Raw genomic sequence first — 25582 nt, 5'->3', positions numbered from 1 at the left:
AGCAAGGCTAAGATGAACCTGATGGAGGTGAGTGAGTCTGTCCAGCAGCAGTCTGCTCCTTTTTCTTCTCCTCTCTCCCAAGGGGCAGATTCACAGCAGATTCCAGCCAAATCTCGACAAGATATAGAGAGTTGCAAAGCACAGTGAGGTGTGTGTCTTGGGTCCTTGCAGGCAGCTGGTCTAGGTCCTCGTTTTGTCATTGTTATTAAGGATTTATGGAGGACTTCCTATGCCCCTTGAACTGTGTAGATTGTCCTGGAAGGTTGATACTATTATCACACCCATTATCCAGGGGAAGGGACAGAGGCTTAGACAGGTAGTTCACTCATTCAGGGTCACACAACTAGTAGAAGCAGAGAAGCAGGATCTGAATTCACCTACTTTGGGCTCCAGTATCCAAGCATGTGTGGCCATGCTTGTCATTCTGTTGGCCAACCTTTAGTTACTAATTGCACCAGCCCTGAGATCCAGAAATTAAACCCAATTTGGTTTTTAGGTTCTTTCCGTTTGAGTCTTGGAGGAGGTGGATATCATTCACTCTTGATCCTGCTGGGCTGTTGGTGGTTCTTACCCTTTTATGATTTTCTCTTCTGTGATCCCACTCAGGGTAACCATTGCTCTAGAATGAAGACAATACAGAGCTGATGGGGATTTCGTCTTTTCAAAATTGTAGGGTATCAGATTATTTACCTACAGATGGATGAGACTCACTACCAGGAGCAGAAAACATAAATGGGTTAAATGAAATTCTTGTTAGAAAAGAGATTTTCCCATTTTTGCTTGTATATGTAGGAAATTCCTGCTGTTTTATCATTTTTTCTTTTGCTTGAGGCATGGAAATGGGTGACTTTCCTCTGGACTCAATTACAAATAGAAAAACAGTTGGATGTGCTGCAGTCATGGGATCTCAAGGAGTTGGACACTACTGAGCAACTGAACTGAACTGAACTGAACTGAACTGAAAATGTTCAGTTAAATGTTAAATGAGTTTTAACAACTCCTGTGTATCATTTGCTTCCATGCCTCCCATTCTCTGTGTCCTGGTGTGTTACATATGCGGGCAAGATTGAGCTCTGGATAAATCAGAAATTCATGTTGTTTGGTCCCCTGTCATCTCTGAATGTCAGTAAATGATGCTCTGCCAGCAAGTTCCATTTGTTCCCTGTAGTCAGCTGCAACTTAAGTCTACTGCTAACCCCACCAGGCCAGTGTGATGCCTTGTATATTCCTTTTTATTCCAGCAGTGAGCATGGAAAATATTTGTGGGGTTTTGGTCCTGCTCTTTATTCTATGACTACACTACATGCTGGGTTTGCTTGTTTGTTTCAGGTTTATCTGTTCGTTTGCTTAGGCATACATGAAATCTCAGCAGATGTTTATATACCTGTCGACCATAGCAATTCAGGGGATTCTGAGAAGTCAGATAGTAGTTGAAATGACTCTATGAATGATGAGGAACAAAGGCCCAAGAAAGAGCCAGAAGATGCTGAAGAAAAGAGGGGGCTCAGATGTACAAAAAGCCATGTGCTGTCAAGAAAAAAGGCCAAATTGCTGAACCCAGTGGAGATGGAAGAGGAGCTGAAAGCATGTCACCAGCCAGTGAGAAAGTGGACCCAAGAGCAGTCTAGGAGAAGATGAGCCCCCAGCTTGAGAAGGACTTTTCAGACAAAGCAAAACCCTTGCCTCATCCCACAAAGGATATGCTGAAGGGAAAAGGTGAAGTGGAATCCTCAACAGTGCATTTGGGCCTGGACTCCGATTCAAAGAGTGGACTTGACATAGATTTAGGAAAACACCATTCTGCATAGGAGGGTCAAAAATATAAGTAAGCCAGAAAGAAAAACACCAATACAGTATACTAACACATATATATGGAATTTAGGAAGATGGCAATGACGACCCTGTATGCAAGACAGGAAAAAAGACACAGATGTGTATAACGGACTTTTGGACTCAGAGGGAGAGGGAGAGGGTGGGATGATTTGGGAGAGTGGGAATTCTAACATGCATACTGTCATGTAAGAATTGAATCGCCAGTCCATGTCTGGCGTAGGGTGCAGCATGCTTGGGGCTGGTGCGTGGGGATGACCCAGAGAGATGTTGTGGGGAGGGAGGTGGGAGGGGGGGTCATGTTTGGGAACGCATGTAAGAATTAAAGATTTTAAAATTAAAAAATAAATCAGAAAATAAAAGAAAAAAAAATAGGAAGGAAGCCAGAGAACCTTCTCCCAAGGAGGAGGGTGAGTGACTGTACCAGTTTCTGGTTTCTTGAATTGGTCTGAGGATGTCACCTTGCCATTTGTAGTGTTGCATGTCGTGTCACCCTCTGACACCAGAAAGTGTGGCACAACAAAGCTTGGATTAGCTCCTGGTCACCTAGCTAGTTACTGAGCAGGACAAGGACTTAAGCTGGGCCTGCTCACCTTTTACCTTTTTGATACCCAATGTGGTTGACCTTGAGCACCGGGAAAGAAGTCTGTTAGAAAGGAACAGTTGCTTCTAGCAGTCAAGTCATTTTGAACCTAAGCAGTTTCTTTTTCCAGTATGTTCACAAATATACCTAAACTGTTTGTCAATGTTAAGACCCTGGACAAGACTGACACTGATGAAAGTGTTCAGGTCAAAGACCCTGATGAATTTATTCTACCTTACCTCCCCTCACGCTGCCCAGGCATCTCAAAATACATTTTCTTACTAGACTATAAGCCCTTTCGGGTCGGTGGGACAAGACTGCTGAGTTCTTCTTTAGGCCTCTAGAAATCCAAGGGGCATTGTATGATATGCACCTGTGCCTGTGGTCTGCCATATTTGCATGTAACTGACATGGGCCTGATGTTTCACAACCTTGGTGCTATTGACTTTTTATTCTAGATAATTCTTTGTCCTGAGTATTGAAGGATGTTTAGCAGTATCTCTGGCCTTTACCAACTGGATATCAGTAGCATCTATCCAGTGGTGTCCTGCAAAAGTGTCTTGACAAAGCGAAATCTCCCCTAGTTGTGAACTGCTGCCTGAGTGTTAGCAGGTCTTAACAGCTGCTGCTGTTAGGGACTGAACCAGCAGTGGCTGCTCTCAAACCTGCCACACCTCAGGCATGCAGGCAGACCCCCTACAGAACATAGGAATATTTGAAGGATATTTGTCCCATTGGCAAAGCAGTCAGAGAATTTCTCAGCTGGCTTGGCAAGTGGGAGATGGTATGCCCGAGAAAGAGAAGAATTAATTAAGGACCCAAAGGGACATGGCTTAAGGACAAATTGGAGATGATAGCCACAAAACCTCTTGTACTTTGTGAGTTACATACAGGGATCAGTTCAGTTCAGTCGCTCAGTCGTGTCTGACTCTTTGCGACCCAATGAATTGCAGCATGCAACACCTCCCTGTTCATCACCAACTCCCGGAATTCACTCAGACTCACATACAGGGATAGTCAGGTTTCATTATGTGGCTCAGTGGTAAAGACTCCATCTGCCAATGCAGGAGACACGAATTTGATCCTTGGATCAGCAAGATCTCCTGGAGAAGGAAATGGTAACCTACTCCAGTGGTGTTGCCTGGAGAATTCCGTGGACAGAGCAGTCTGGTGGGCTTTATAGTCCCTGGGGTCACCAAAGAGCTGGACATGACTTAGTGACTAAACAGACAACACACAACTTTTGACAGGAGCTATCATCTCAGTTTTGTGTCCCCTGGGGCTTTCCTAGTCTGGCTGCTTAAAGCAGGAGCGGGGAAGTGTTCTGAGCAGTTTTTCCTCTGTGTTTGCATCATTGTGAACTGTTCCGGAACCTCAGTTTGGCAGTTCATTGAAAGAGGAGGGACTGTCTCTCAGTGACACAGGGCAGCAAGAGAGAGAGGCAGTTGAGTCAGTCAGGAAGGATGGATCACCACCCCATCCCTTAAAATTATGAATGGCATCTGAAACATCCAACTCTGTGTGGATTGGGGTTTGAGGGACCACATCTGATGTTGTAGAAAGCAAAAGGGGTGGCATTTATTCCATGAAGTTTGTGGAATTGTTGTGTCCCAAAGGCAATGGAGACCCACTCCCGTACTCTTGCCTGGAAAATCTCACGGACGGAGCAGCCTGGTAGGCTGCAGTCCTAAGGTCACTACGAGTCGGACATGACTGAACAACTTTACTTTCACTTTCATGCACTGGAGAAGGAAATGGCTACCTGCTCCAGGAGTCTTGCCTGTGGAATCCCAGAGACGGAGTAGCCTGGTGGGCTGCTGTCTATGGGGTCACACAGAGTCGGACACAACTAACACAACTAAGCGGCAGCAGCAGCAGCAGCCTGTGACAGTGTTCCTATGAATGATACATTTATACTATTCCTCTCTTTCTCAAATAGGTGTTTTGTTTGGTGGTTGTTTTCACCCCTTCCAGAAAGGATTTGCGATATACTGATAGAATGGAAATCAAGACAGTGAGAAAGATGAAAATAGAATAGTGAGAGATCTGGGGGAATGTTTGTACATGAAAATAACTATTTCAGCCTTCAGAAGTAGCAACGTCAGGCTTCCATTTGGCTCTGAGCTTCCTGTCAGTCAAAGTGAAAATGGAAAAACATATGAGTGCATGAAAAGAGCTTGTGTTTCACACCCTAAATAAAAAAGTACTCCAGTTGATAAAATGAAGCTGAGCTTTTCCTTTCACTGGTGTCTGACTGAATTTTCTCTAGAATCCTCCGAGTGTGTGGGGCTTTTAAGCAATGGATGATTGTGAAACAATAATTCAGTTAGAGGAACTTTGCACAGGTTGAAATCCAGAGCCACCTGAGTATGAGTGCAGTCTTGAAGAATCGACTTCACATCAGAATGCAGTTGAGCATCTTTTCAAAGGTATGCTTTAACTCATAAGTTTATTTAGTGATGGGTGTTTTTGAGAGTGCTTGGTAACCTCCAACCAATCTTCAGTTAGGAGTTCGGCTGATACACAGAATCTGAGTGTGTGGGGCTTTTAAGCAATGGATGATTGTGAAACAATAATTCAGTTAGAGGAACTTTGCACAGGTTGAAATCCAGAGCCACCCGAGTATGAGTGCAATCTTGAAGAATCGACTTCACATCAGAATGCAGTTGAGCATCTTTTCAAAGGTATGCTTTAACTCATAAGTTTAAGTGATGGGTGTTTTTGAGAGTGCTTGGTAACCTCCAACCAATCTTCAGTTAGGAGTTCAACTTATACACAGAATCTGAATCCTCTGGCTTTTCTTGCTAGAGATCCTGGAGCAGAGGCTAAGTGAGCTCACTTCAGGACCATGACTACACTTAACCTGTATCACATCTGTCATTTCCAGCCTTCTCTTTAAAAGCCCTTTATTAATGTACAAGACAGTGACCTAAGTCTGATATAAGTAGGCTAGCTGGGTGGGATCACTTTGGAGTGTTGACATTTAAGAAGTTCTCTTCTCTATGAGACTACAGGTGATTATATATTCCTAAAGTTTTAGGACAAATGAAACTTTCCATGGCCTTTCCTCCGTCGCCAGCACTGCCCCCATTAAACCATTAGTATCCTTTAGAAATTAAAATATTTTAGTGTTTAAATTAAAACTGCCCAAGGGTGTGTCAAGCCTGGAATGTTTTCAGATTGCATACCTCTGTTTCTGTTGTTGTTGTTTGTTTGTTTGTTTTAATTGGAAAGAGCTCCAGTGGGACTCTATCAGAGTGGTAAACATGCCAGAAAGCCAGCTATTTGCTTTTGCAAGATGAGAGAGGAAAAGGATCTTTTCCTGGTTGCCCTTTGCCTATGGACCTATTGGGCTAGCATAATGACAAAGACAGAATATTTTTTAATCACATGGCTGAAATGAGAGGCACTAAAGTTGCTTTTGCAGGTTAGAAGCCTTGCCTGTGGGAGCTCTGCCTTTTAGAAGGGCCAAGCTCAAAGCCAATTCTGCCCCTACAAGGGGAAGGGGCAGTGGCTGTGACTGATATCCAAAAGATTGTCCTAGGCAACGATGGGGGCTCCTCACTCTAGGTAGAGATCTGCTCCCAGCACCACCCTGTGTTCCTACCTAGGACTTTGGCTGAATTCTTCCCCAGAGGAGCAAAAGGGCCAGTCAGTTGTGTAATGACCAAGACACCCCCACCCCCAGGCAGAAAAATCAGCCTGTCAGCACACTTTTTCTTTCACACTCCTTGGTTGTCACAGACCCACAGTTAACTGAAACTTTCCCCTAGAATAATTAAGAACTCCTGTCTTTTTAGAGTGATAGAAATCTAAAGATGACAGGCATGGAGTCATGCAGCAGAAGCATGCTGGGCCCTAAAAGAGGTGTTGTCATTAAGGGCTTCCTTGGTGGCTCAGATAGTAAAGGATGTGTGTGCAGTCCTGGAGGCCCAGATTTCTTTCCTGGGTCGGGAAGATCCCCTGGGAAGGAAATGGCAACTCCCTCCAGCATTCTTGCCTGGAGTCTCCCATAGACAGAGGAGCCTGGCAGGCTACAGTCCATGAGGTTGGAAAAGAGTTGGACAAGACTTAGCGACTTCACGTTCAGTCCTTTTTAAAAATGTGTGACGATGTGTCCAGGCACATCGTCTGAGATCAAGAATGCTGACTTACACCAGTTTTGATGTTGTTGTGGGTTGTTTTTTTTTTTGTGTGTGTGTGAACATGAGAGAATCCTCTCTGGGGATGCATGTTCATCTCTCCAGTTCCTGGAGCCCCTGCAGTCAGAGGTGGCCCCCTTCCCCTCACAGATGAATATTCTTGTGGTCACCCCTTCTCCGCTGCTCAATGCTTCTGGCTCTAACCTGCATTCTGGCCAGTCCTTCTCCCTGTCTGTCCTCGTTCACCAAAATTCTGCCTATTCCTGGGCATGTCTTGTCTAAAACCGTTCTCCTCCAAATTTGCCCTGTTGCCTATTGAAATCCTGCCCTCCACACTCATAGCCCAGTTCCTCCCAGTAGATACATTCTGAAGGGCAGTGTTTTTCAAACTCTAGTCACTTGTATTTATTATTTTTGGCATTCCCAAGACCTGATCATACAATTACTGCCTTAATATATTTTTTATCTGAAGCAGCAGCTCTTTTGGAAAAAAAAAAAAAACAAAACCTGATTTCAATTTTGGACATTAACTTGACTACCAGACAGTAGGTTAAGATGGTATTTTTGCTCGGAATAAAAGATGCAATGTGGATAACTGCAGTCAAAACAAAAGCAACTCTTCTAAATTCTCCATAAATACCATTTTGCTGGGGATTGTTCTGTTCCTGGTGTGAGTTGCCTTGAGTGTTAGGTGTCAAGGTGCCAGGACCATGCTGAGACTATTCTGGAACGAATTAAAAGAGATGAGAACAATACCCATTTTTCTCAGTGATTGTTCTTCAGTGCTTTGGCCATTGGGAGGCTGTCAATTTCCTTGGGGTACATGCTCTGTAGGTTTCCTGGCCAAGGAAAGCGTTCTTGTTATTATCCAGATGGACTTTGGTTAGTCTTTCTCAGTGCTTACTGAACTCTAATTTTGTAAAACAAGGTACTTTCAATGATTCTGTTCATCCACTGGGTTATCGGCTGGCAGGTGGGCAACTCCAGGCCAGGGGCTGGGTCAGTTGGCCTCAGAACCTCAAAGGTTTTGGCAAGTATCTCAGATGTGAACAAGCACCTGATCCAAGGAAGCTGATGTTTTAAGCTAGAACATGCCGCAGAAGAGGCCTAAGGATATAAAGTGTGAATGTTCTCATTCATGTGGAAGTCTTTGGCATGGCAGCCTGGGATGGTCACATAGAACTCAGTGGCATGGTGACCCTGCAGGTCAGTCTGAGTCCCATCTACTTTCTGTTTTGTTTTTTCATGCATTGGCTTCAGTCGTAGTAAAGCTCCACCAGCCACAACAGCGGGCAGCCAGTTGTCCCTGAAATGCTGGTCCTCATCCACTCATCCTCCCAAACTCCCACGGCTAGGGTCACGGCCACTGCCATCACCACCTGCACGGTCACGGCCCAGCCGCCGGTGATGACACCAGCACCATGGGAAGCCCGGTGCAAAGGCTGAGGCCGCTTTTATCGAAGAAGACTGCCCTGGCCATGAAGCAGGTTGACTGGAACTCATCAAGCAGGTTTCAAACGCCCTCCTAAAAGTGGCATATGCAGAAGATACAGCGCCAGCAGCAGCAGCAGCCTCAGTCTTCACAGGGGACAAGATATCCGAAGAGACAGGCTGTGAAAGGTACCGAGCCTCCCCGCTCTGTTCTCCATGGTACCCTCTCCTTTTTTGCCACATGGACAGGAGGAAAATAGCCCTTGTTTTATTTGCTTAGTTTCCCTTCTTTTCATGGCCACTGTATCCTGGAGGCCTAACACATTCCATTTGGCATTGTTATTATTTTTTTTTAGTTTTTAAATTTTAAAATCTTTAATTCTTACATGCGTTCCCAAACATGAACCCCCCTCCCACCTCCCTCCCCAAAACATCTCTCTGGGTCATCCCCATGCACCAGCCCCAAGCATGCTGTATCCTGCGTCAGACATAGACTAGCGATTCAATTCTTACATGATAGTATACATGTTAGAATGCCATTCTCCCAAATCATCCCACCCTCTCCCTCTCCCTCTGAGTCCAAAAGTCCGTTATACACATCTGTGTCTTTTTTCCTGTCTTGCATACAGGGTCGTCATTGCCATCTTCCTAAATTCCATATATATGTGTTAGCATACTGTATTGGTGTTTTTCTTTCTGGCTTACTTCGCTCTGTATAATCGGCTCCAGTTTCATCCATCTCATCAGAACTGATTCAAATGAATTCTTTTTAATGGCTGAGTAATACTCCATTGTGTATATGTACCACAGCTTCCTTATCCATTCATCTGCTGATGGACATCTAGGTTGTTTCCATGTCCTGGCTATTATAAACAGTGCTGCGATGAACATTGGGGTACATGTGTCTCTTTCAATTTTGGTTTCCTTGGTGTGTATGCCCAGCGGTGGGATTGCTGGGTCATAAGGTAGTTCTATTTGCAATTTTTTAAGGAATCTCTGCACTGTTCTCCATAGTGGCAGTACTACATTTCTCCAAAGAAGACATACGGATGGCGAACACACACATGAAAAGATGCTCAACATCACTCATTATTAGAGAAATGCAAATCAAAACCACAATGAGGTACCACTTCACACCAGTCAGAATGGCTGCGATCCAAAAATCTGCAAGCAATAAATGCTGGAGAGGGTGTGGAGAAAAGGGAACCCTCCTACACTGTTGGTGGGAATGCAAACTAGTACAGCCATTTGGCATTATTTTTAAAAATTATTTGGCAGCTTGCTTTTTTTCTTTTTCAATTTCATTTCATATACAGTATATACACATCTTCTTAAAACGGGGTGAAATGGATGCCTAGACACATAAAAATCTGTTGTGTTTATTGACTCTCTGTTTCTTTCTGCACCCTTTCTCAGAGGTATTTTTAACCATGAGATCTTTCTCTAATTCATGTATCACATATATTTATCTACGTGTGTTTATATATACATAAATGACTTCATAAAGTTATTACTTTTTTTTTCTCTTTGAAAACATAAAAATTCTACTGTCCTTACCTTTTTCTCCCCCTACCCATCAGCATGTTTTGGAGAGCAATCGATGTCAGTGCATATGGCTCTCTTTTTCTTTTGGACTGGTGATTAATATTCCACAGTTTATTTAATAAAATATTTGCATCCTGATAGACATTTCAGTTGCTTCCAGTTTTTATCTGTTGTAAGCATTGCTACAATAAATATCTTTGTATAAGTATCTTTGTGCATGTTGATGAACCCCTGGGCATTATTTTTGAAAGAGTAGAGTGTGTGAAGTGGATGATAAAGGATACCTTAATACCAAGGGATTAGCACCTGCCACCCAGTGCAAGAAGAGCCAGTGTCAAGAACCATTGCCAAAGTGCAGAATGACAGCTCCCAGCTGGAGTCTCTTTCTGGGATGATGAAAGTGGAACAAAGTGCTGATCTGATGGGGACTAGTTTGTCTGGTTCTCATGAGGACTGATACTGGTCTTGTTTCATGAGGAAACCTGCATTGAGATCCTTCATTATTGGGCTCTTGGATTGGAACTCTCACATACTGAGTGCACCATGAGGAGGAGAACTGGTAAGAGTTGCAGCACGTTGTGAAATAAAAGAGTAGCCAGATATGGAACTGGCCCCCAGTGAAACTCTTCAAAGCTTGGGGTGGAGGAAGACCCAAAGATTGAACACAGAGTATGGGAGTACAGCCAGATTGATACTGCTGTCTGAAATTTTGCTATGGCCGAACCAGGTCTGGGATCTTTCAAGTTGGGATGGGCAGTTCCAGGCTCCTGAATTCATAACAATTAAGTATAACGAGCATTCCAGGGGAACTTGGGAGCTGGCAAGAAGGAGCTCACTGATGGTATGGTTCCTAATTCCCAGATTGTGCTGTTAAACATAAACAAAACTGTTCAAAACTAGTTGAGGTAGTTAGGATAGATTTTAATCTGCTATTTACTATCGCAGTAGGGCAAAATGTCCAGCATGAACTGACATCAACCCAAATGTGTACACAGGGGACTGGGGTTTAAAGGGAGAATCTGGGAATAGGCAGGGGGAATCATGGGAACTCTATAGAGTCGGAAAGTGACACTTTTACACAAAGTGGGAAGGGGGTGTTGGTCCATGTGAAATATCTGGGTTTGCTAACTCTGGTACCTCTTAAAGGTAGGCTTCTGCCCTCCCATAGAGACTGGGCAATGGGCCCTATCCTTAAGTGTTGACTGGAGCAAATAGTCAATTTTATTGGCAGCCTTGAGTTTTCTTAGGTGGGGACTTTAAAGGCATTTGGGGGGGGGGTCATCCTAAGAGGCAGCCTTGAGCTGTTGGAAACTTAAAGACCCAGGTGGGGGACTTACTGAGAAAGGGCTCCTTGGAGCCTTGCTCAAATTTGGCCAATGTGACAATCTCTGTTCTTTGAAAACAGAGAAACTCAAAGAGTGTGGATTGGGCCCTGCTCCCACCACAGCTTCCAGATGGGACAGCCTTCCCCAGGCTGTGGGTGACCAAGAACGTTTGCTTTTTCAGGTATCCAGCAGAAAGAGATCACACAGAACCCATCCACCTCCACAATCACCCTGGTGACCAGCACCTATTTGTGGCCCCTGGTGACCAGCTCAGTTACCATGAGCACCCTTGCATCTTCAGTCAGCACGCCCATCACTACTGCTTCAGCTGATGTCGCTGCAGACACCACCAAGTACACTAGCAATGTGAGTGCCAGTGGTTGGATAGGGGAGGGCCAACCTTGGATCTTTCCAGGAATTAAAGGGGACCGGGAAGTGGTGGAATCCCTCTCCAACTTGCCTGTTCTCTTAGCATGGTCCTTGTTAGGGATGTGGTGGGCAGGCTTACCTGCTCTATGTTCACTTGTGGGCACACTCTCCATTTAGGTTCTGTCTTCTGTCTTTTAAAATTTATTTTATTGAAGTATAGGTGATGTACAGTGTTGTATTAATTTCAACTATATAAGAAAATGATTCAGTTATATACACACATAGTTTTTCATATTCCTTTCCATTATGGTTTATCACAGGATATTGATTGTAGTTCCCTGTGCTATACAGAAGGACCTTGCTGTTTGTCTACACATCATAGTTTGCATCCGCTACTCCCAGATTCCCAGTGTCCCATCCGCCACCCCAGCCCTCCTCTCTACTTGTCTCTTATTTGCCAAGTGCTTTTATGCTCACTGTTTCATCTGGGCAAGCGCACACACACACACACACACACACACACACACACACACAGAAGAATTCTGAAAAGAAACTTGCAGACGTGCGGAACTATTGGTTTATTTATTCAGTATAATGGACTTTGGTAAGCACCACTCTCTTTTTGGCCCCGGTTAATTTTTCACTCACTAGTTGATCATGTCAGTGTCCTCTTCTACTTCTATGATATATTCGGGAAGGTGAATGGGATCTGCTTATGATGGGGATTGACATGCAAGGAGGTGTCAGGGTTGGAAGTCCTCACTGTGGACAGCTGAGTGACCTGTCCCTGTGTTCTCTACTCCTCTCACTGTGGACTGGTTCACAGTGCCAATCAGGTTGGTGTGATTCCATTCCCCGTGCTTTCCGTCTAGAAACGACACAGAAATAGCATGGGACTTTGAACTTGAAATTGATCATGCACGCCTTTTCCCTGGGACAAGAATTCCTTAACAACTTTCTCTTTACAGAAAGGCAAGCCCCAATTCCTCTCACGTGGGTGATGATTTACTGACAATCATGAAGAAATTCTGCGTGGGTAATGTCAGTTTAATGATCAAGGCAAGAATACATGAGTAGGGGTAAAAGTCAATGTATTTCAGTCCTGCAGTAGTGTTTTTAGAACACTTAACAAGTCAACCCCAAATCTTTCCTGACAGATAAAAAATTTCCTGACAGATGCATTCCTGCAACATCTTTGCCCTCTGCGATCCTAATTAATATTCTCACTTCAACGAGTGATATTCTTGCCCATCAGGCATTACTGTAAGTGTATGGGTATTCTTGTTTCCACATGTGGGTCACAGTTAACTATTCCTGTGATAAAGAATTTCTTGATGTGTGCAAATATCATGGAAGTCTTTTAAAAAGTCACAATTCAAGATGTTGGAAGCATTTGATCCAGGAATGAAAGAATAGGTCAAATTCACATGCAGTCTAACAAAGATACACAAACTTAAAAAAAGAAGGAGTAAACACAAGCAATACATGTATGTTGAATAGGGACATGCAAGACAGATATGACAGCAGAGCTGTGCATAATGGCACAAGCAGGGGTGCAACATGAAAGAAGATAGGAGGCACAGGCAGACTCACAGGAAGAAATATCAACTCACAATCATGGGCAAACACAACGGACACACCCAGTCTTCATTCTAAACATAGGAAAACATGAACACATCCAGGGCACAGGAAGCAAATGCAGCTCAGGATGATTGAGCCAGAATGCTCATGAATTCATCACTAATCCACTGAGTCTCACACGCATTGATATTCAGTGGAAGAAAACCTTACACAACACATCCGAGTGTGCAGTCAAATCTAATACTACCTAGACTTTAGGGCCCAAGAGAAAGCCCTGAAGAGTCTGGGGCACAAGTCATGGCAAGTTTCCAGAGAATGACCATCCAGTCAACCATCCACAGTTCAGATTTACTGACTGATCCATGACTATCTCTACACTTCACTGCAGGACAGGTTGGAGCTAAAGCCACCCCTGGTCCTGAAGCACTGCTAGGAAATATTAGGTGTCGGGGGACACTGTCCTAAACTTTTCTTGTCTTTATCTTCTTTGCAATGCTTAAAACTTCTGAATGTGGATGAATGCCATGCAGTCCCTAGAATGACCCAGTATAAGGTCCCGAAAACCATGCCCCATTATGCTATCTCACACCTGCTGTAGTTATCACACCATACTTTCTGCTTTAACTAGCACTAGGAAAGACAGGTACCAGCCTGCCAGAGCCCTAAGGATTCTTTGAAGTTTACAGATTAAGAAAGTAAGAAGACATGTTTCCAGTGTCTCCTGGGCTGCTTGTTCAGAAAGCACCCAGAGAAGGCCAAGCCTTCTCGAGCTGTAGTTGCATCTCTGTAGGAGCAAAGCTGGGGTGTAGATAGTCAAATGGAAAAGCTGGATCGCAGCCATTCTGACTGGTGTGAAGTGGTACCTCATTGTGGTTTTGATTTGCATTTCTCTGATAATGAGTGATGTTGAGCATCTTTTCATGTGTTTGTTAGCCATCCGTATGTCTTCTTTGGAGAAATGTCTATTTAGTTCTTTGGCCCATTTTTTGATTGGGTCATTATTTTTCTGGAATTGAGCTGCATATGTTGCTTGTATATTTTTGAGATTAGTTGTTTGTCAGTTGCTTCATTTGCTATTATTTTCTCCCATTCAGAAGGCTGTCTTTTCACCTTGCTTATATTTTCCTTTGTTGTGCAGAAGCTTTTAATGCTGGAGAGGGTGTGGAGAAAAGGGAACCCTCCTACACTGTTGGTGGGAATGCAAACTAGTACAGCCACTATGGAGAACAGTGTGGAGATTCCTTAACAAATTGCAAATAGAACTACCTTATGACCCAGTAATCCCACTGCTGGGCATACACACTGAGGAAACCAGAATTGAAAGAGACACATGTACCCCAATGTTCATCGCAGCACTGTTTATAATAGCCAGGACATGGAAACAACCTAGATGTCCATCAGCAGATGAATGGATAAGGAAGCTGTGGTACATATACACAATGGAGTATTACTCAGCTGTTAAAAAGAATTCATTTGAATCAGTTCTGATGAGATGGATGAAACTGGAGCCGATTATACAGAGTGAAGTAAGCCAGAAAGAAAAACACCAATGCAGTATACTAACACATATATATGGAATTTAGAAAGATGGCAATGATGACCCTGTATGCAAGACAGGAAAAAAGACACAGATGTGTATAACGGACTTTTGGACTCAGAGGGAGAGGGAGAGGGTGGGGTGATTTGGGAGAATGGCATTGAAACATGTATACTATCATGTAAGAACTGAATTGCCAGTCTATGTCTGACGCAGGATACAGCATGCTTGGGGCTGGTCCATGGGGTTGACCCACAGAGATGTTATGGGGAGGGAGGTGGGAGGGGGGTTCACGTCTGGGAACACATGTAAGAATTAAAGATTTTAAAATTAAAAAAATAAACAACAAAAACAACAACAATGGAAAAGCTGGCCCTAAGCAGGAGATCTCATTCAGGACATCTTGAAGGGGACATCCATAAACCCGTGAACTTTGACATTCAACATTTACCCTTTGCCATCAAGAGATGCTGCTTCAGGAAGGAAAGTCGTAGAGTGAGAATTTCATGTGGGACAGAACTTCATGTGGGACATCACCCTCAGGCATGCCCACGTTGGAGCCATTCTATCTGGGATGAGAGGACAACACTGGGGTTAAATAGATGTTGAACTCCCTACCCCATTTGTGCTAGTCTATCCTTTGCCCAATCCAGAGGTGGATTTGATTCCAGAAAGCAGTCATCTACTTGGGGAGGACCACCCTAAGTGTTGACCAGTCCTTCAGTGAGCTCCATACGCTCCAGGTGTTCCCATTGGCCCTTGAACAGACTAGCGACATAGCCCTAGATAAAGGACAGGTCCGTTGTGGTTGAAAACATTCTGTGCTGAGCCATTCAGCAAGGAAGAGAAACTGTCACCAGGGGGCTCGTGAGAAAAATGTTATTTCTACACCTTGGCCTGATAGAGGCGCTTGGGCAAAGAGCTTAAGCCTTCCTTGAAAAAGGAATATTTACCACTGAGCCATAGCAGCAGCAGCAGCATGGGACACAGAGCACATGGCTGGGTAGGTTGGCCCGAACATCCTCATTCCCCTCACAGCTGCCCTTGCACACTTTGTACCTACCTGAGTTCCTGGAAAAAAACAAGAGTTCACATGACCTCAAACATCTATGATGGGAGTTGTTTTCCTTTATCTGACTCCTTGCAATTTATCTTTCCCTCTGGTCACTTTTACCAGACACTAATATCCTCACTGCCTTCCCACCCCTCACTTTCTCCCTAGGCCACAGCCCCCCACCATATACTTTATACCTGATCCCCTAAGATGTTACCTGGAAACCTAGCTCTGGGAAGCAGACTCTCAGCAAAGCTGACTATGCACTCATATACATGCTCATATACATATGGCCTTCTAGGGTCATAGTGAGTTGAATGTTAAGGCCATTTCCTTGTTCTGTACTCTTAAAATGTCTGATGATATGCGACAGAGAAGATACCTGGGGCACCAGCTTCCAACAAAATTGTGTTCCACTGTTTCAATCTCTGGTCCTTGTTCACCAGATCCTCTCCATGAACATCCACATTTCTCTTGTAAAACTTCCAGACACACAGTTAATGGGCCCCTCATCTTTCTCCATCCTCCCCAACCCCCTCCCCATAGGAAGAACTGCATCCCTGACACAACCCCAACATATGACTTAACCCCCTCTACAAATCTCCATGGACTGGTAATTCACACGCAGTAAACTGAGAATCCTACATGCAGCTGAAGTGTTTGTCCTGAAATCCTGCCTGAACAAAACGCAGACACACACAGTAGATGCTTTTTATTTATCCTTCACAATTATTTCAGGTTTATTTGTGTCTCTCGCTCAATCCATTTCAGCACCAGACCACTCTTCATTAATTTCCCATCCGAGAACTATGCTGGCCATTGATCTTCATGTGAAGCAGCTTCTTCGGTTTTCTATTTTGGGTAAATGGGGACACTCCATCATAAGTTTCTCAACATCTAGGGGGAGGGGGTTCCTTTCAAAACAGAGAGAGAAAGAAATATGTAAACCTACCTTCTCTAAAAACACTAAAGACAGCTTGAATCTTCCAAGTCAGTTCCTAGGAGAGAGTGTCTGTGCACTTTTACATTACTTCCAAGCACATAGTAAAAAACACGTATCCCAGTCTTCTCCATAGAACTATTTACAATAGCTAGGACATGGAAGCAACCTATATGTCCATCGGTAGATGAAGGGATAAGTTGGAGTACAGATACACAATGGTATGTTACTCAGCTCTAAAAAGGAACACATCTAGGTCAGTTCTAAGGAGAAGGAATGAATGTGGAGCCTATTATACTGAGTGTAGTAAGTCAGAAAGAGAAAAACAAACACGACATTAACACAAATACACGGAGTTGAGGACCTTGTAGGTGGTACTGAACATCCAACATGCAGGGCAGCAAATAAGACAGAGACATATAAAGATCAGACTTTGGACTCAGCGGGAGATGGGGATGGTAGGTTACTGTGAGAAAACAGCCCTAAAACATTTACATTAGCTTATGTAAAATAGATGACCAGTGTGAGTTTGATGCATGAAGCAAGGCAACCAAAGTCATGTTGTGGGACAACCCAGAAAGATAGGCAGGGGAGGTCAGTGGGTGGTGGGTTCAGCATTTGGAGGGACACATGTTGGCCAATGTAGAGCAAAACCTGTCTAGGTATTATAAAGTAATTATCCTCCAGTTAAAATAAATAAATAGACTGTTCTCCATAATCCTGCACAGTGGTCACTATTCTCAGAATGAGGGTAGCAGGTGAAAAAGATGCAAAAGAAAATTAAAAAACAAAACAAGTGTGATGATCAAAATCGAATCAAATGCTGGGTCACTGGGGGAACCGCCTTGCACAAAGGAGACTCACAGACCTTTTTTGAAAGGGGACTTCATGAGGAATAGTAGGTGGGTTCCAATTTAAGAGGAGCCTGTGGGTGGACGTTTTGGCCATGGAATGAGAGTTGAGAGATGTGCAGCTGACTTAGATATAAATTGGAGTGACTTTGGCCTGGCCAGGCCACTTCATCTGCCTCAAGCTTCTCTAATTAGAACCTGTTCTTCACTACATTTCTGTACCCTTGCTGTCTCTTGCTGATTCCCTCATGCCCTGGTGTCACTCTGTATTCCACAGAGTCCCACTTTCTCCACAAGTGAAATAAATGACCCAAGTTCCTGGACAACACTTATCCCAGTGCTCAAACCCTGGGTACCTCACCTCTTGTCCTCCCGGTATCTCTCGTGGTGGAGCCTTCCTCTTCACATAGTACTGCAAAGGATTGGGCCACAGATCCTTTATGATGATCTGCCAGGGAAATGAGCAAGGTCAGCACAGGGCTGGCCAGACCACAAGCCCTCCTGTGTATCACCAAAAGCTCCAACATATATCACCAGTTCTGGCCCATTGGCTGTGTGGGACCCCACCTCAGCAATCCGGTCAGATCCAGTGAAGTTGTGGTCAAAGAACCAGTTGAAGAAATTAACGCTGCTGTCATGGTGCCTGCGGCTGTATGCCTTACGTTCAAAACCCTGGTACCACTGAACTGGAGTCGAACAAGATGCTTGGTATCCTGCAGGAAAAGTCGCATGGGAGAAAGACCTAAATCGCTTTCCAATTCAACCTACACTTTTCTGCCCCCACCTCCCAAATCCAGGGAGCTGCTTCTTACCAGTGACGTTAATCAGATACTCCTTAACAATCACTTCATTCTGGAAATACCTATTCCTCCGAAAGGACAATGTGATCTTGCAGTGATGAGTGGGATGCCTGAATTCCTCCACCTGCCAGGACAAAGTGTGGGGAGCTGGGGGTGGGGTAGGTGTGAACCTTTTACAGAAGAGCTGTCCTTTCATGTTTTAAGGATAAACAATGCCCCCGCCCAGTCACCTCTCCCCCACAATCATCAGTGTCCCCTGCCTGACCTTCAAGTTGGTCATGAAGTGAAGCATGTCTTCATCTTGGTTGCTCATCAAAACTGACATTTGGGGGTGGTTCATAAACTGCTTTAAGTCAAGGAGCCTCTAGATGCTAGAGGGAAAAGTGCTGGAAAAACAAAGCTAGCCTAAAGAGTAGAATGGCACTGTTTGACTTCAACTTGCTACCAGTTAACTCGTCACATTTCTGTTGACCCAAACTGTATGAATGCTGAATAAGGTTCAAGGCTGTGCCTATGCATGCAGTATCAGGAAGTTCTCTTCCTAAGAGCATAAGCTTCATCACAGCCCCTTGAAAGTTAGCTTACTCTGGAAAACAAGCACTCCTAGCTAGAACCAGTATGACCACTTACACATCACAACATCACCCCCAAAATTCACTCAGCTTTTCGGAGAAGAACTGGATTCCAGACTACCCTTTTCTCTGAAGAGTCCCTGGTGCTAATGACAATTCTGACTGAGACCTCTGCAAATAAAGTCCAAGTTATCAGTTTGAGCTAACCAGAACGCTAGGACATCACACCTGCTTTCAGGAACAGATATGCAGGAATGGATATGCAATACACATCATCCAAAAAAGTAAATTTTGTACCAGAACTGCCAGATCTGTAAACTGCTCCTGCAATACCCCAGGTTAAAAAAAAAAAAAAATCACAAGCACCACACCAAGGGATACAACTTCGACCCAGAAGCCAGGGATTCCCTGGATGATGGCACTTCTGTGTTCTAAATGCACCCTCCGCCTCTGGCAGTTCTTATGCTTCAGGCGAGCATGCGCCCTTTGGGCTTTCTTATTCACGGGATCCAACTCCAGCTGCAGGGCCACCAGCGCCTCCAGTGCAGGCTGGTCACTCGGGGCTCTGGGCCTTGGATGTTCCTGGCCCTGATCCTCCGAGAACACCTGCTCCTGCTCTTCGTACACCACCACTTCCACCTCCTCCATGACGTCTAACACCAGCAGCTGGAACTCCTGCCCGATTCCCGCCACCTCTCCCTCCTCCAGGGCCGCACCTTCTTCCACTGCCTCCACCCAGAAGAGGGCGGCCTCCTCTCCTGACTCACCACCTGGGGCCTGCATCGCCTCTGCCGCCCCCACCAGGCTGGTAGGCCCCAGGGCCCCTCCCTCGTGAAGACCCGGGCTCACAACTAAGATCCAGGATCCTGGAGTGCTGCCACCTTCCTCTGGCCCCGTCTCACTCTCCATGCTGTTTTCACCGTAGCCCCGAGCTGCAAACAAACTGGACACTAGAGCACAGCAGACAGCCCTCACAGTCCGCCCACCCGCCACAGTACACGTGGTACTTCAACGGGTTACTTGCCCACAGCCAACGAACAGGGAAAGGGAGAGACGCATGCGCAGAACCCTGTGCCACCGCGCACGTCTAATATGGCGGCGGGAAGGGGTTGAACTCTCCACCCTGACCTCCAGACCTCATCACAGAACCAATCAAATGGAGTCTAAAGGCGTTAGCTCTTTGGACACGCCCCTCGGAGGTCTGGGCCTTCTGGCAGCAGGTGAAGATCCGCCAAACCCAACCCAGCGCAAAGTGGGTGTGTCCTCGCAAGCTATTTGCCTGCCTAACAATGTAGCAGTGCCTGAGGAGCGGCTGGGAGAGCCAGGGCACCTGCCGCTGCAATCATCCTCAAGCTTGAAATTGCCCCTGGGGCAGTGGGCGACTCCGCATGCTCAGGGATCCACACAGTTGTGACAGGTTTCCTGGGTACCTCAGGTTCAGAATTGCTCACTTTGATTGATCCAAACTGCAAGCCACGGGTTGGGGGTGGGGGGAGTAGGACGGAAGCGGGCAGGGTTGGGGGGTTGGGAGGGGAGTGCACGGTGGAGGGGGTGGGGGAAGGTGGGCGGGTTGGGGGAGGGCTTACGCCGACCTCACCGATGTGCACGTGCTTTAGAGTCATCCCTAAACTTGTGCCTTAGGCTTGAGCAGTGTCAAGAATGCAGCCATCCTCTGAGGAAGAAGCAGAGCACTTTCCTCGGCTAGCTGTCCAAGCTCCACAGTGCTGCCCCTAGCCAACCCCCACTGAAGCCCCTGGCCTACACTCGGTCAGCTCTTGGCACATCCCCCAGGCCTGTGGCTTAGAGCAGGCACCTGGGTAGTTAAGGATGTGCGCCTGCGGATGCACTTCCCAGAGGAACAGAGGTATTCCTGTAAGTGTTTCAAGTGGCCCAAAGTGCTCCTCCTGACCATTAGTTTCTCCTACCTCCCGGCCCCATAGTTAAGGTGAGCACACTCAGGTTAAGTGCCTGGACAGTTTCCACTGCTCACACTCTTGTCTCCTAGGATGTCTGGTGTTTCACACTGAGCACCTATCTTAGGCCTGACACACACACACAGACACACACACACACAAACAGGTGACACAAGTTCACACTTGTACACGTGTGCAACACGCATAGACACAAATGCAAACAGGTGTTTCAGAGACTGAAGAACCAGTGGTTAGCATGACTGCATAGATTTCTTTATTTCTCACAGGAAAATGTTTATTCTGATCTTCAGATATGATATATAGAGAAATCCAACTTTCATGAAGGAGAATAATGCCTAGATTTTGATACAGGAAATATAGAGAACTCCACATTTCATGGTGGACAGTCCTTGTTTTATACATTAGAAATACAAAGGGTTAAGTATTTCACAAAGAAACGGTGGTGCCCAGAATTTCATTTATGAAATAGAGATAATTTAAATTCCATATTGGTTCCCCAGATCTTAATTACAAACTTCATGTCAGTAAAATTTCATGGAGATTTTCATATAGGAAATGCGATTTCCTATTCCAGTTTCAGAATCCAAGAAGGGAAGTGTATGCTCAACTTTTCATATCTAAAATGTATAGAATTCCCCATTCATGTAGGAAAACATGTGCACAGATACACATCTGTGAAACAGACAAGATTCCACATATGATGAAGAAAATTATGCAAGATTTTCTAACATGAAATACCAATTTCCTGTTTCAGGTAGAAACATATGCACTCATTTTCTCACAGGTGAAATGGAGAAAATTACATATTTTATGCAGAAAAATCATCTTTCAGGTTTTCATCTGCACAAAGCAGGGCATGCAAAGCAAGTGGTCTGGAACAACCCAGAAGAATAGCGTAGGAAGGGATGTGGGAGCGGCTCCAGGATGGGTGGGACACCTGTGCACTTATGGCTTATTAATGTTGTTGCATGACAGAAACCATCACAATATTGTATTGTAATTAACCACCAGTTAAATTTAAAAAACTACTATGTTTTGAGAAAAGTAAAAGTAGAGAGGGGCTCAACTGCTGTATGGTGGATAAATAGGACGGAAATCCAAAATTGACTGGATGTAGATATGGACGTGAGAGTTGGACTGTGAAGGAGGCTGAGCGCCGAAGAATTAATACTTTTGAACTGTGGTGTTGGAGAAGACGCTTGAGAGTCCCTTGGACTGCAAGGAGATCTAGCCAGACCATTCTAAAGGAGATCAGCCCTGGGATTTCTTTGGAAGGAATGATACTAAAGCTGAAACTCCAGTACTTTGGCCACCTCATGCGAAGAATTGACTCATTGGAAAAGACTTTGATGCTGGGAGGGATTGGGGGTAGGAGGAGAAGGGGACAACAGAGGATGAGATGGCTGGATGGCATCCCTGACTTGATGGACATGAGTGTGAGTGAACTCCAGGAGTTGGTGATGGACAGGGAGGCCTGGCATGCTGCAATTCGTGGGGTCACAGAGTCAGACACGACTGACTGACAGAACTGAACTGACCTGATGTACACGTAAAATTGATTCAGTGTGACATACGTACAGCAGAAACGAAAGCAACACTGTTATGCAACTGCAGTCCAAATATGATTGTTGGAAATACAGTACATGTCAGCTATAATTCCAGCAATGAATAAATAAATGGTAGCTCTGTTTGCAGTATATGTCCTTGAGGATGTTATGCTAAGTTAACTACTTCAGTTAGAGGCAGACAAAAGCTTTTACATCACATAACATTGTAAAGTTCAAATCCCTGTGTTATAGAAACAGAATAGAATGTGGTCATCAGGCTAGTGGAAATGGCCCATGATGGCCCAAGTTACCAACTTTTACTCACAGGTTCAATAAGCCCATCAAGGAAGATACTGCAATAGAGGCAGGATGGAAAACAGAGCTGCAGGCCTCAGCCCAAAACCATTAGGGAAATTAGAAAACCCCACACCACCAACAGAATGCCTCTCAGCAGAATGTACTGAAAGATATATTACAGACTTCCCACAGGGCCCTCCAGGCCCTTAGGCCTTGGGCTGGGTAATGAACTGTGGAGCTTGGACAAGCTTGAAGACAGGCTTTGTCTTGCAGAGTCCCGGAGCCCTTGCTGGATCCACTCACTGGCCTGGCCCAGGTTTCAAAGCAATGGCCAACATGTCCCATCGCCATCTTCATGTCCGATTGGTCATGGCAGTCTCCATGGGTCACAGTATACAGGACCCAGCTCCCCATTTGGGTAGACTGAGGGTGCTGAGGGTCAGCAGCATGCTGGTTACCTAGTTCCCTCATTGAAGGTGGCTGGGCAGTGTGTGGGGGCCTTGGTAAGGGAAGGGCGCAGAGAACTGAGATCTGCGTCTTCCAACTGGGACTGGGAACTGCTGGAATTAACAAGATTGGTGCTAGATGGATGCTCTCAGACAGGATAACCAGGCTATACAGGGACCCCATCCTTGCAGCCAGGACCTTGGAAGGTAAAAGTCGATCTTCGAAATCTGCTTTCAGGGAATAGGGAATAATAATTGTTTCCCTTGAGGATTACAGGACACAGTTAGCTGTCCACCACCTTACCTCAAGAACACAAGATCTGACAGCAAGAATTTTGCAACAGCTAATCACACCCCGCTCCCCGCCACCACCCCCCCCCCCGACCTCACATTTCCTATACGTGGCCTTTGCTGAAAGCTTTGAGGGAGTTTGCAATTTTTCTTTCCATTGACTTAGCATTTTATTCTTTTTTAATACAAGCATTTATAATTATAAGCACTTTTAGATATGCATCTCACAAATTCAGATATGCTGTGGTTTTATTCTCACTCAGCTACAATATGTTTTTAATTTTTCTTTAATACCTATTTTTAAAATTTTATTTTAATTGGAGGTTAATTACTTTACATTATTGTGGTGGTCTTGGCCATAATTTCACGTGAATCACATGCACTCCCCATCCTGATTCTCCCTCCCACCTGTCCCCCATCCCATCTCTCAGGGTCATCCCCGTGCACCAGCCCTGAGCACCGTGTCTCATGCATTGAACCGGGACTGGTGATATCTGTTTCATATAGGATAATATACATGTTTCAATGCTATTCTCTCAAACCATCACACCCTTGCCTTCTCCCACAGAATCCTAAAGTCGGTTCTTTACATCTGTGTCTCTTTTGCTGTCTCGCATATAGGGTCATTGTTACCATCTTTCTAAATTCCATATATATGGGTTAATTTTTCTTTCTGACTTACTTTTCTCTGCATAATAGGCTCCAGTTTCATCCGCCTCATTAGAGCTGATCAAATGCATTCTTTTTGATAGCTGAGTAATATTCTACTGTCTATATGTACCACAAATTTCGTCTCCATTTGTCTGCCAATGGACATCTAGGCTGCTTCTATGTCCTATCTGTTGTAAACAGAGCTGCAATGAACACGGGGGCACACATGTGTTGTAATTCTGGTTTCTTCGGTGTGTATGACCAGCAGAGGAATTGTAGTTACATTTCCAGGGTTTTGAGGAATCTTTATGTTGTTCTCCATTGTGACTGTACTAGTTTCAGTTCACACCGACAGTGTGAGAGGGTTCCTTTTTCTCCCCACCCTCTCAAACATTTATTGTTTGAGAACTTTTGGATAACAGCCTTTCTGACCGGCCTAATATGGTACCTCATTGTAGTTTTGATTTGCATTTCTCTGATAATAAGTTATTTTGAGCATCTTTTCATGTGTTTGATAGCCATCTGTATATGTTTCTTGGAGAAATATCTGTTTAGTTCTTTGGCCCATTTTTTGATTGGGTCGCTTACTTTTCTGGAATTGAGTGCAGGAATTGGTTGTGTATTTTTCAGATTAGTTATTACTGTTGCTTCATTTGCTATTGTTTTTTTTTACCATTCTGAATGCTGTCTTTTCACCTTGCTTATAGTTTGCTTCATTGTGCAAAAGCTTTTAAGTTTACTTAGATCACATTTGTTTCATTTTTGCTATTATTCCCATTATTCTGGGAGATGGGTCCTAGAGGATCCTACTGTGATTTACATCAGAGAGTGTTTTGCCTATGTTTTCCTGCAGGAGTGTTATAGTTTGTGGTCTTACGTTTAGACCTTCAATCATTTTGAGTTTATTTTTTGTGCATGGTGTTGGAAAGTGTTCTAGTTTCAGTCTTTTATGAGTGGCTGACCAGTTTTCCCAGCATCACTTCATAAAGAGATTGTCTTCCCTCCATTGTATATTCTTGCCTCCTTTGTCAAAGATAAGGTGTCCATAGGTGCGTGGATTTCTCTTTGGGCTTTCTATTTTGTTTCATAGATCTATGTTTTTGTCTTTGTGCCAGTACAATACTGTCTTGATGACTGTTGCTTTGTAGTATAGCCTGAAATCAGGCAGGCTGATTCCTGCAGTTCCATTCTTCCTTCTCAAGATTGCTTTGGCTATTGGAGGTTTTTTGGTATTTCCATACAAATTGTGAAATTATTGATTCTAGTTCTCTGAAAAATACCCTTGGCATCTTAATAGGGATTGCATTCAAGCTATAGATTGCTGTGGGTAGTATATTCATTTTCACTATAGTAGTCCTTCCATTCCATGAACACTGTCTATTTCTCCATCTATTTTTGTCATTCATCAGTGTTTTATAGTTTTCTATATGTAGGTCTTTTGTTTCTGTAGGTAGATTGTGATTTTTAAAGGCATAAGCCATCCATCTCCTTGCATGTCTCTGCAACAAAGCATATCTCTGCTTTAAACTCTAGTGTTTCAATATTGCTTGGCCTAAGGATGTTGGTTGCATGAGTATTTTGTTACAGTAACGAGTTACCTCTCAAGTCTATAGAGGGTAACAGACTGAGAGAATGACTCAGTTCAAAACCACATACACTCAGAAAAGTATGAGCAGTTTTTCCTTCTGTATAAAGCAAATTAGCAGAGACTGATAGCTCCCCCAGTTACCAGGTGAATTTAGGATCAAGTGTGACAAAGGCTGTCATCCGGTCTTACTCAAGGACTGCTTACTATTTTGAAAATTTTGTAATGAGCTGATTTTCTAGGATGCACATGTAGAGTATATCTTTGTCTT

General features: G+C 44.4%; 1 protein-coding gene and 1 pseudogene across 1 annotated transcript; one reads left to right on the top strand and one right to left on the bottom strand.

The window, feature by feature from the left end:
* Nucleotides 1–25582, top strand: part of LOC132659067 (MYND-type zinc finger-containing chromatin reader ZMYND8-like) — an 88977-nt pseudogene continuing 63395 nt past the window's right edge.
* LOC132658863 (testis-specific Y-encoded protein 3-like) lies at nucleotides 16288–19469 on the bottom strand. Its single transcript, XM_060408473.1, has 6 exons — nucleotides 18942–19469; nucleotides 18254–18331; nucleotides 18001–18112; nucleotides 17756–17901; nucleotides 17550–17636; nucleotides 16288–16311 (listed from the first exon to the last, which is right to left on the bottom strand). Exons 1-6 carry the CDS (start codon nucleotides 19467–19469, stop codon nucleotides 16288–16290), a joined length of 975 nt encoding a protein of 324 aa, XP_060264456.1.

Source organism: Ovis aries, chromosome Y (assembly GCF_016772045.2).
Source record: "Ovis aries strain OAR_USU_Benz2616 breed Rambouillet chromosome Y, ARS-UI_Ramb_v3.0, whole genome shotgun sequence".
NCBI lineage: Eukaryota > Metazoa > Chordata > Mammalia > Artiodactyla > Bovidae > Ovis > Ovis aries.
This window is presented reverse-complemented; position numbering and strand designations above follow the sequence as displayed.

Coding starts and splice junctions, on each gene's coding strand:
- LOC132658863 (XM_060408473.1), bottom strand. CDS start 19,469: ATGGAGAGTGAGACGGGGCCAGAGGAAGGTGGCAGCACTCCAGGATCC. Junction 17,902..18,000: donor GTATCTGATTAACGTCACTG/GTAAGAAGCAGC, acceptor CTTTTCCTGCAG/GATACCAAGCATCTTGTTCG. Junction 16,312..17,549: donor AGATACCGGGAGGACAAGAG/GTGAGGTACCCA, acceptor CTGTTTTGAAAG/GAACCCCCTCCCCCTAGATG.